Source organism: Chiloscyllium punctatum, chromosome 5 (assembly GCF_047496795.1).
Source record: "Chiloscyllium punctatum isolate Juve2018m chromosome 5, sChiPun1.3, whole genome shotgun sequence".
Lineage (NCBI taxonomy): Eukaryota > Metazoa > Chordata > Chondrichthyes > Orectolobiformes > Hemiscylliidae > Chiloscyllium > Chiloscyllium punctatum.
In genome coordinates this window covers 115,588,095-115,600,178 of record NC_092743.1, presented here as the reverse complement: position 1 = coordinate 115,600,178, position 12,084 = coordinate 115,588,095, and the positions used below count along the sequence as shown (strand labels likewise).

Genomic DNA, 12,084 nt, shown 5'->3' with positions numbered 1-12,084 from the left:
GATTAAAAAAGCTTGCGTTAGTTTTACTTCGGCACAATAAAAAAAGCAGAGTAAATAACATGCCCGGGGAATTTTAACCTGTTACATTGGGTGGGAGTGTAAGGTTCATACAGAAAAATTGTCAGGGAAATCTTCAATTTCCTCATGCTTTTGATTTTAACTGGAGTGAACTTGTGATTGTGGGGGAGTCCATTTCCACCACCCCATCTGCACCGCTGGGATAAGTGATTCTGTTATTAACATTTCTTAAAAATCTATTTACTGCAACTTTAAGCATGGACTCAGGCTTTAACCGCCAATACACGTTTCCAAAGCTTCCTAGAACTGGTCCAACTGAACAAGGGAAGAGATTAATAGGGCTGATCAATTGGCAGCTATGCTGTTTTTTTGCCTCACCTGAGCCTCGTATGACTACAGTAAGACAAACTTACTTCTGAACTCAAATCCTCTTGCAATGAGAGCCAATATAGCAGTTGACTTCTTAATTGTTTGCTGCATCCGCTTGTCTACTCTCACTGACGGATGGACGTGGACACCCAGATCCCCTTGTATAATCACACTTCCCAATGTAACTCCGTTTCAATAATACACTTGCTTTCTGTTTTTCATACCAAAGTGTACAACTTCACATTTAGCAACTGTATCCATTATATGTTTGCCCACTCATTAGATGAAAAGCTTTACCTCACAGGATGTGTTCTAAAACCTCGCTTTCATTGTTATAAAGTGATTTTCTAAGGTTTTGAAGATCAGACCATGGAGTTTTGTGTTGCCTTTTATGAGGAGCAAGACAGCCAGCACCAACAGTCAGAGCAGGACTAGCATCCATCTGCCACTGTAGAGACAGGACTCGAGCTCACAGGAGGCAATATCTGAAGCACAAGGTACACAGGCAAAATATTTATTTTCTGCTCTTTATTGAGCACAACTTCTTCAGGAGACTCAATCTCATATTTCTGTCGAGATCAGTGATTGCATCTTGACATGACATCTTGCGAACACACACTGCCAGCCTTTCAAGCTGCTCAATGCAACACTATCCATATCTCTTCTTTCACTACTCAGGATTCACAGCTAACACTGACCACACCCTCATCCATTTACCATATTTTCAGACTCTCACCCAGCTCTACTGTCTACACATTTGCCCAATTGTCAGCTATGACAAGAACATCACACACAGTGCTATGCATTGATTCCTCCCTCTTGTGGGTCAAGGTGACAGACAATAGAAAGGAGCAGAACAGAATCAGCAGAGGTAAAGGATGCCTGTATCCCACAAAGGAGGTGTTTGCCCATAATGTTGGGCTCATAGTATCTGGCATTGCTGGGAACATTATGGATGATGGTGTGTTCCTGCCTTGAGATCTCTTACATCCACCATGGAAGCAGATGAGATTTCAGTTGAGCATGTAATCAGAAAGACAGCATTCAGACAGTGTAGCTCTCATTTAGAACTGTAGTGAACAGTGCAGAACTTTGTGCTCAGGTCCTACTGTGGGACTTGAACCAAAACCTTCTGATTCCTGGGCAACCTATTTAGAGACATTATCACATGCATCTGGAAGAGGTGGGACTTGAACCCGAACCACCAGACTCAGAGACAGGGACACTTTTACTGCACCACAAGAGTCATGTTTCTGCCTCTTGTCTTTTATCATCTCACTTCTTATCATTATCTCATAAATATTGCATCCTATGTATTTATGAGGAGCAGATGGATGAAGGACAGCAGTAAGTGATGTGATGCACAATTCACACCCCATAATCAACTTTCTATTGCATTTCTAATTATCACTTTGCCAGAAGTACTAAATGGACCAGATGTTTCCTTTCCCATGAGAAATCCTCATCCCTCGTGGTAGCAACGACTGGTTTCATGAGCAGGACCCACTCTATTGCCTGTGGACCTTCCATGATTTCTTTGAAAGAAAGAAATTGTCTTAAAACCATATCGTCTTTAGGAATACTGTGTGCTATTATGGGTTTTTTTCTTATGTTCACCATTTCTCTTTACCTGATGTTATGTATAAATCAATATAAATTCATTCCACTGTCACCTGCAACCCTTCTTTCATTGCTCAAATGGTGAATCTGGAACTTATTTATTATGAGTGTTTCAGGAAGTAGATGTCCTTGAAGATTGATGGGAATCTGCAATTGCCTCATGTCCATTACATTCATCCTTGACTTACTCCTCACTCCACTTGTCATTCCTGCAGAGCATTCTGGGTATACCTAACATTTTTAAAACTATCTTTTAAAATTTTTATAGAAGTAATTTCATTGTAGAATTCCATGTATTATCAAATTTTATGCATTGAGGAATTCCATATATTGTCAGCTTTAATACATTTTAGAATTCCATGTAGCACATGATATTAACTCCTTGCTATGCTATAATTTCTCACACACCATCTTGTATGAATGTTGTAATTGGTTATAATTTGTGAGCATTGGGTGTGAGGATAAAACCATGTTGTGACATCACTGTCAAGTCCATTTCTCCAGCTCTAGGTTCCAAAACAGCTAAGCTTCTCACATGACACCTGCATACTCTTCCAGTAAGTATCACTGGGGAGTGATCGGAAGTGAGAAGCTTTGCTGCTTTTCTCTCCCTAATTTATTTGTGTTGCTCTCTGAGACCAGATAACTTTTGTAAAAAAAGAATTCTCAGGATTTGTAACAGTGGCAGAACCAAGATTTATTGTACACTCCTGGTCTGCCTAAGAGGATAATGGTGTTCTTCCTCATGAATTCCACAGTGCGTGTGGTGATTGTAAAGTCTTGGTGATAGGATCTTGATCTGGCAACATTAGCAAGTCAGATCGTGCCTGAATGGGTGGAGAAATTTTAGATGTGGTCATTGAAAGGATTGAACTTGGGATCACATTGAGTCAAATGAAGTAGCTCCACTGTAGGTAATATTTTCACCAACTGAGCTACTGTGCATCCTTTTGTGATTTAAAAAAAATTACTACGCTTCCTGTTTTCACTGCCAATTTTAGATTAATTCTAAGGAAAGAAGTGGACCCATTGGAAAGAAATGAAGGCCCATGATTTTTGTCATTCATTTTTGGATCCAAGCAACTTTCCAATCCTCATAGGTGTTAAAGGAGGAAGAAGAGAATTAGTGTCCATTGATCACATTTCCACATTCAACTTTTAACGGGTAAAAATTAGCCTCAGCCTCAGAAAGCTCGGAGGCCGAGGCTAATATGAAATACAAGTTCAAACCTCATTGACAGTTTTGCTGAAACTACTTGGCCCCTGTCAGGCTTCCACAGTCATCTCAATCATTTAAAGAGGAAAACTGATGGTTACTGGGATGGTGTTTACACTAGAGTTGGCAGGGGCAGGGGAGCGGGGAGAAAGGTCAGTTGCATAAACTAGATTCAGTGTGCAACATTCTTACTTTCCTCTCTGGTCTACAAAAGGTTTTCCTAAAACTTTTTAAAATTTTAATCATGTTTTATAAATCAATTTACAGCAATCATGGAATAATCCTGAGCAGATAAACTCCAATGTTGCCTCTATTCATTGGAGACATTTAAATATGTGTGAAACTGCTAGTATTAATACATAGGAGGGGCCTAACATTTGGTGAAGTTCCAGACTAAAAGGCCTAGTGAATTTAGTAGTATCCTGAACATGCACTCAACTTGAGTCTCAGCTGACCATTTGCAATGTTTCTCAGCATTGGGCGCATTTTATGCACGAGCAACAGTATACCATTTTGTTCTTTAAGCCTGCTCCACCATTTGGTATCATTTGGCTAGTCATATATTTCAATGCCAAAGTCCTCTTTTTCCTCTATACCTCTTAATGCCTTTAAAATCGTTACCACTTATCCATCTCTTTGTTGTATAGATTTGGAGATTTGACCTCCATGTCCTTCTACGGTAGAGAGTTCCACAGGTTCACTCCCTTTTTAGTGAAGAATTTTTTCTTTATCTCAGTCCTAAATGCTCCACCTTCTAGACTCCTCAACTGGTTATTCATCCTCCCTGCATCTAGTTTGTCTGGCCCCATTAGAATTTTATATGTTTCAATTTGATCCCCTCTCACCCTTTAAACTCTAGAGAATCCAGGCCCAGTCTGTTGATACAACAGTGCTGCCATTCTTGATATCAGCCCTGTGAACTTACTCTGCACTCCCTCAATGACAGGTATATCCTGTCTTAGAAAGGAAAACCAAAACTGCTCACAGTAGGTCTCACCAAGGCCTTTGGTAATTGCAGTAAGGCATCCCTTCTTTTGAACTCAAATCCTCTTGCAATGAAAGCCACCTGCCTTCCCAATTGCTTGATGCACCTGCCTATCTACTTTTATTGAACTGTGAATAAGAACGTCCAGATCTCTCTGTACATCCAATTTCTCAATATATTATTAGTTAAATAATACCCTTTCTTTCTGTTTTTCACACCAAAGTGTATAACTTTGCATTTAGCCACATCATACTGCATCTGCCCTGTGTTCGTCCACTCACTCAACTTGTCTAAATCACCTGGAAGCCTCATTACATCCTCCTTAGAACTCTCAATCCTGTTCAGTCATCTGTCATCGTCAAACTTGGAAATTTTGCATTTGTTTCCCTCATCCAAGTCATTTATATTTCGTGAATAGCTGGGCCTAAATACTAATCCTAATGGTACCCCACTAATTACTGCCTCACACTTGATAAATGACTAATTTCTCCCATTTTCTGTTCCCTGTCTGTCAATCAATTCTCAATTTGTGCCAATAGTTTACACCTATCCCATGTTCTCCAACTTTGTCCTCTAACCTCTTATGATAGATTTTATTAAAAGCCTTCTGAAAATCTAAATGCACCACATCTAATGGTTCTCCCTTATCTACTGTACTAGTTACATTCTCAAAATACTCCTGTGGATATGTTAATAATGATTTGCCTTTCATAAACTCATGCTGGCTTTTTCTAACCTTCTTAGTAGTTGCCAAATGTTCAGTTCTTACATCTGTTATAATAGATCCTAGCATTTGCACAATACTGATGTTAGGCTAATTGGTCTATAATTCTCTGTGTTTGCACTCCCTCCCTTTCTAAGTAGTAGGGTTTCATTTGCCACCTTCCAATCTGTAGCTCCAAGATCCATAAGAACAGGACTAATTGTTATGCTACACAAACAGCCACATCGACCTGATGGACTGACTGTCCTTCCTTTGTGCCATTCATACATGAAATACATGTCAATTTCAATTCAAAATATTTTGGTGTTGATAATCTGGACATCAGTCACGACATGATAGTTTTGAGGGTAATAATTAAAAATAATAATTTCAAAAAATTGCAATCCCAATCTATTTTTCAATTCAGTACTTGAGGATAAAGCTTGGATCTCAGCCTATTTTGGAATCATTTTTTTCCCTAAAACATTTGTTTCTTGGGTTGTTGCATTTCTCTGTAGCTCCCCAGAGAAAGAGAAACCTTGCAAATGTAAAGCACCTTTCACTGTTGCAATGTAGACAAAAAGATGTCACATTGGCAGTTTCTATCCTCTGGTACTTCTTCAGAATCCAAGGATCTTTGGAAAATTAGAACCAGTTTATCTCTGTAGCTACCTGTTTTAGAATTCTAGGATGCAAACTATCAAGACCAGGGGGATTTAGTTTGTCTGATACTCCTACTGTAGTGATGATGGTAGTTTTTAAAATTGAATCAGAAATACAGCATCTCTTGGAGTGAAATGCTCCATCAATACTGCATTGAAGTGTAAGCTTGAATTATGCATGAGAGTCTCTGCAGTGAGACTTAAACCCACAACCCTCTGATTCACCAGTGAGTGTGCTACCACTGAGTCACGGCTGAAGCCATGGTGAAGTGATACACTGAACCTCCATAGCTTTTGTACTGATGGTAGTCCTACAATAGTGCTTGTTAGTGATGTTGAGCAAGTGACAACAAAGAAATGTCAATTTATGTCCAGCTCAGAGTAGTGTGTGGCTTACAGGGGACAATGTTTTCATTGTTACAGCGATAGCAAATGTCTAAGAAGCTGTATGATTCTATCAAGTTTATAAAAATATCTTTGTGATTTGATACTTTAGCTTTGCTTCAAGTGGCTGATCTCATCTGTCTCGGGGTCCGTTCAGCAGTAATCTGAAGACAGATGTGGTAACAACACATCCAATATGCCTCTGTTTATGTGAATACAACACAGGGGGTTTGGCAGCTGGTGGCTAGAAATGGACAGCTGGAACTCTCTGTCCTAGTGGATTGTTTAATCAATTCCAGGGCATTTTACCCTTGTTTATAAATTCTTCTAGTACTTTGAAAAGTTTACAATTTTTAATAAAAGTTGATGTTATTTTTTATCTTTCTGTTGGTAAGGTCAGCATGTTACCAATTCTGCAATTAAACACTCAGAGTTGGCAGAACAGCTACTTTAAGAAAGTGAAGATGTTTAATTGAAGCCACTTTTCTTTAAAGGATGCCATTGTCAAAAGAAAAACTTTGGCAAATGTTTATCCATTTGTTCACAACATACCAAATTACATTGTCATATCACTTGTCTATGATGCCATTTGCAGTGAAGTACCACTCCGCCTCTCCTCAAACAACAAATAAGTTTGTCACACACTATTTCAGGAGGATAGTGTCCATTTAATTACAATATTACACACTACACAATAGTCTGCTTACTGAAAAAAAAACCATGCTTCAGTGTTGTAACTCAGTCATGCAGGAGAATTGACTGATAGTGAATTAACTGGAATTTTAATTAAACTAAGCTCTGCTTTTGCTTGTTTCCCATCACAATTCCTGTACTGTGTTTACTAATTGGTTTACGGACTATTTCAAGCTCCACAGCTTCCTATTTGTGTCTAAGTAAACACCACAATCATCAGTCTCATTTTTAGTGAGCTTTGAAAATTCTGCTCTTTCTGCATGATTGGGTCCACAGTAAAGATTGAATAACTTGCATCTTAATAGAGATCCTTTCAATGTATCACAGACCTCAAATAGTTTCACTGGATTAGCATAGGTCTAGCTTGTTCACTAAATGTATTCACTTTTAGAGTTGAATGAAGAAGTGAAGAAGTAATACAACTTCAACTCTTCTGTCAATAATAAAACTTGTAAATATTCTTAGTGCTTTATAATCCAGAAATTGTATCTTTCTAATGTTCTGTTCCTGCAAAAATGCAGTCATTTTAATCCTTCAACTCTGCTCAAAAATGGAAACCATCATTTTCAGCTGCTCCCAACCCCCGACCCCCCAGAGTCAATATTGTCAGCTTTCCTCATTGCTCTGAAGCCATGTTTACTGGTATTATCTTTGACACTTTAACCGAGCTACTCCCAATACCTGGTCTGTTTCTAAGGCATTCTATTTTAACATGCATAATAATGCCTCTACTTCACTTGGTTCACTTCTGACACTTCTTCCCTCCTCATCTTCACAACCATGGACATTTAAGAGCTGTGATTGGCCAACACTCCCCACAAGCCCCACTGTGATCTTTTTTACCCTGCAATCTTTCTCCTTATCTCTGTCCCTTATCTCCTGTTCACAGCTATGTGCAAGGCTGTTTTTCCAGGTGGCTGAAGGCTACTCTCATCCATCCTTTGTGTAATTTGAAATGCAGCTGGGAAGGCATCAGGCAACTCTTTCACCCAACTGAAGCTCTTATATAACCAACTAGTGGGTAGCGCAACAACTTCGACTGTGTAGACTGCCATCAATAAAAAGGTTTACTGCCTTTGTGGACAAGGTCAGAAGTTACTCAACACCAGCTTATAGTCCAAAAGGTTTATTTGAAATCACAAGCTTTCATAGCACTACTCCTTTATCAAGTGAAGAAAACATACAGGCATAGAACTTCCAGGTTGATTGATCAATGGGCAGAGGGATTAAAAGATCATACAAATGATGTGAGTGGAGTGTCAAATTATAAGTCTCTGCTGGTGATGAAAAGTGTCAAATGGTGTGAATAAAATGTCAACAGTTGAGTAGTAAGTGAAGGGGATGACCTATAATCCAATTGATTACAAAAAATTTAAAATAAGATGGTATTTGAGACAAACCAAACAGCTGGAATAGTACATTAGGTGGAAGAGTCACATGCTGAGGATCTACCCAAAATAACAAGTAATCCAAAACTGTATAAACTAATTAAGGTAGGAAGATGATAACAAGCTATCAAGGTGATGGTGTTAAAACATGACAGCAAGGAAGATTTTACTAATACAGAACACTTTTGATCACCTACAAGAGACTTATCTTTTGACATTCCACTCACACCATTTGTAATAGCTTTTGATGTCTCTGCCTATAAATTCTGTGCCTGCACGCTTTCTTCACTTCACCTGATGAAGGGGCAGTGTTCCGAAAGCTTGTGATTTCAAATTAACCTGTTAGACTATAACACGGTGTCATGTGACTTCTGACCTTGTCCACCCCAGTCCAACTCCGGCACCTTCACATCATTCCTTTATGGACACCCAGGTCCAAATGGAATTCCTCAACTTCTCCATCAACCTTTTTTATCCTGCATTTCCCTTCTACCACTGGCCTGTTTGTCCAACCTCATGGTTTGGCTCTACCAAAAGTCACTCCTCCCAACATGCTTCCCTATCCAGCTCCAGCAAAGATTACAGTTGAGAACAGAATGTAATCTTAGTCGTGACCACCATCCGTGGTGGCTCCATTGGAACCAGGAACTGGCTCCCTACATAGGAGCAGAAGTGTTCTGCTGAGCCAACCATTGAGCCCTGCCAAGCATTAAATGACTATGGATTGACCGTCCTGAGTGGCACATTGTCCCTGTCATTTGTGATGAAGGACTGGGAGGCATCAGTGCAACATAAACTCCTGTCTTCAGTATCAGAAACTACAACAATCAGTACAAAAGAAGACACAAGTAATACTCATGATCAGTCATGAAAAACTGCATGTGAAGCAGACATTCTTTTGATACTTGTAGACTGCTAATAAAAAAATTGAGGCCTAATGCTTGGTGTCTCTTGCTTGCTGCTTTGGGTAGGAGCCAAGGTCATATTGCTGGTATCATGACAATTCAGCGCCCATTCCAAAAATCCCTCCGTTATTTTGTCTGAAAAACTTTATGAAATTTGAGTAGAACTATTCTCAAAGAGTTACAGTTTTTTTGTCAGTGCCTTCAGTCTATTCATACTCACACACCTTTCCATTACAAATATTCTTGTTAATTTTACATAGAGTCTAGTTACTTATCATAGTTTTTTTCTTCAATTGAATCAGCAGAGTAATGCATAAGAACAAGTGTAGGCAATTATGCTGCTTTGTCATGCACATAGATCTTGGTTGAACTATATTTCAATTCTAACTTTATTTTGTATCCCTTGATACACTTACCTAACAAAAATCTGTTGATTTCAGTGGTGAAATTTTAAATTAACTTAGCATCCACAGCCTTTTGGAGGAAAGCGATATTTCCAAATTCACCATTAAATAGTCTAAGTCTAATAATAAGATTATATTGTTTTATCCTTGGTTCTCTTGCTAGAGGAAATAGCTTCACTGTGTTTAGGCAATTGAATTATTGTTTTAAATACTTAGGTTAAATCACCTTTCAACCATCTGAAGTAAAGGAACTATAAACTAAAACTATGCAACCTATCCTCAAAATCTGGCCTCCTGGAATCAAGGATCTGGCATGTGTACACTTTAGTGCAAGTGACAATTCTTTGTTCTTTTGAAATGATTTGCAGAAGGACATGTGTTTAGCACACAATCCTGTTCGAATCCTTGACTGGATATTCCCAGCAAAGAGCAGTATCCTTAAAAATTGAACAGTATGAAAGTACAGTCATACAACAATTTTCTGTCTGTTAACTTTTCGATCTGTGCTCCTGGGAGAACTGTTTCTGGGATCAATCTTGTATTATTATTTTCGCATTATTGTTATATACTAATAAGCACACCCTTCTTCTGCTTATGGCCAATGTTAACTGAAGAATCAAGTGGGAAAGCAGATTAACAACAGCTTTGAAGAACAAAGAATGCTTTAAATATATAGCATCCTCTGATTAAATATGTTTACTTTTAAATGGATGTTGAAGTTTCCTGTTCTCCTTCAAAATTTGACATGGAACCAAAGTAAGTTATGTTTCTTGTATGTAATATTGAACTCTCTTGGTTATTTCACAGGTCCTGCTGTCAGGTTCAGTGACTTCAAGGTATCAAATCCAAAGCCACCACCACTGATTGGACAGCACACTGTTGCGATACTGAAGAACTTGCTGGGTTATAGTGAGAGCTATATCAATGAATTGCTTGCAGCAGGAATAGTTGACCAGCATGCACATCATTAAAGGCTAATCTCTCTTAGACAATTTATTGACCTTTCTGAGATGAACCACCTTCACAATTCAGAGAGGATCATTTACAATTGTACAAGCACAAAACAACAAAGTAAATTTCGCTCCAAGTTGTTGCAAAGCTAATCAGCAGTGTTAGATTTATATAGCAAAATGCAGAATTCTTAATGAAAATAATGATGGATCTAATCCATCGCAAAATATTTCATTCACAAATCTTGTCTCAATTGAGTTCAAAATGGTTTATCTGAAGTCTTAAGCAAAGTAGTCTTTTAACTATTGAGTACTGTTTAACCTTGTGGAAATTCATCCACTTTTAATGAATGGAAAGTTAACTTTGACAGCCAGCACATTGTCTGATTTGAAGCTGAAAATAAATACAATGCCTCGATGGAACTGTTAGAAACTGCTTTTAAAATTGCACAAGTCCATACATTTCAGCAAGATCAACTTCGTAAAAAAATTTTTAGTGACAGATTTGTGCATTGTTATAATAAAAACAAAAATGATTGGTGAACAATGTTTCAGAATTTGATCTTTGTACCATTGCACATATTGTAATTTACTTATAAAATTGTCATTGTATCTCGCATTTCTTACTTGCATCAATTATCACCACTACACTCTGTAAATTGTTTACATATTAGTTTGTAAAACCTAACAGATATTGTCAGAATAAACATTTCTATCTATTTCATTTGTTTTTCTTAATATAAATATTTTGGAGGCTGATGAAGAACCTTGAAGGAATGCATCTTGACTTTCAAGATGGATATGGAGTTCAAGTTAGTACCATAGTCATCTCTGACGCTGGCTATTCAAGAAATTTTAAGTAGATAGGCACTGGTTTGAGGAAATATGTTGTCCTTCAAAACAAAAATAGACTTGGCTTGGAAATAATCCAAATATTAAACACTAGATTACAATGTCAACCACATAAATCCTCGAGTCAGTTTAATGGTAGGGGTGTGAAAAGTGCTGTGTGCTGTCTAGAAAACTGCATGCAGGAGACCCATTCTGTACTCCATAATATTATTTCAGCACTAACTTTATCCCCGATCAAGAGCAGTAATAATACATAATATTGGGGTAGCATAAAATGCTGAATGCAATGTTTTAAAACTGCATTTGTCCCTGGGTTTTTTTTTCAGTTGTTTTCTCATTCTCCTTGAGGCAGCTCTCATTATCTCTGTTTGGCTGCATTGAGTTTTTGAATAGCGGATGCTTGTCTGGAGTGGCATGTTCATCATTCATGCTGCCACAAAAATATTACTGAAACATCTCTTCATGACGTAAAATTAACACAACAAAGTTAAGATTGTCTAGTTCCGATATGAAAGAACATATTATACATTCCACTTCTTAGCTATCAAGCCAAATACCTTTGAAATTGTTTTAAAATTAAAGCATTTAGGAAGTTCAGATTATTGTTTCTAAAAAAAAGCTCTGATCTCTGTATTTTCATCATTTATTTGTTTAACGTTAATATTTTATGACAGTTTTGAATTTATCTAGATAAACAAAGGAAAAAACTTTTAACTTTTACTAAATTCACTGTACATTATTTTTTTATCAAGACAACTTGCCTATACGTATGTATATGTATATAACCACCTTTCATATCCTCAGGATGTCCCAAAGCATTTGGAGTAAATTAATTACTTTTGAAGTACTGTCACTGTTACTTTATAAACAAACACAATAACAATAAAATTCAGCAATAACAGAAAAGCCAGTGAGCCTGGTTTTGATGGTATTGT

The 12,084-nt window shown here is 37.7% G+C and overlaps 1 protein-coding gene across 5 annotated transcripts in view; it reads left to right on the top strand.

Moving 5' to 3' along the window:
* sugct (succinyl-CoA:glutarate-CoA transferase) overlaps positions 1–11,016 on the top strand; it is a 423,980-nt gene extending 412,964 nt beyond the window's left edge. For 3 of the 5 annotated variants that reach the window (XM_072571162.1, XM_072571161.1, XM_072571163.1), the window contains one exon: positions 10,155–11,016. In XM_072571162.1, the coding sequence (XP_072427263.1) occupies positions 10,155–10,318 (164 nt within the window). In that variant the 3' untranslated portion in view covers positions 10,319–11,016. The remainder of the gene's footprint in view (positions 1–10,154) is intronic. The other 2 variants (XR_011960715.1, XR_011960714.1) reach the window with 2 other exon arrangements.
* Positions 11,017–12,084: the final 1,068 nt, after the last annotated feature.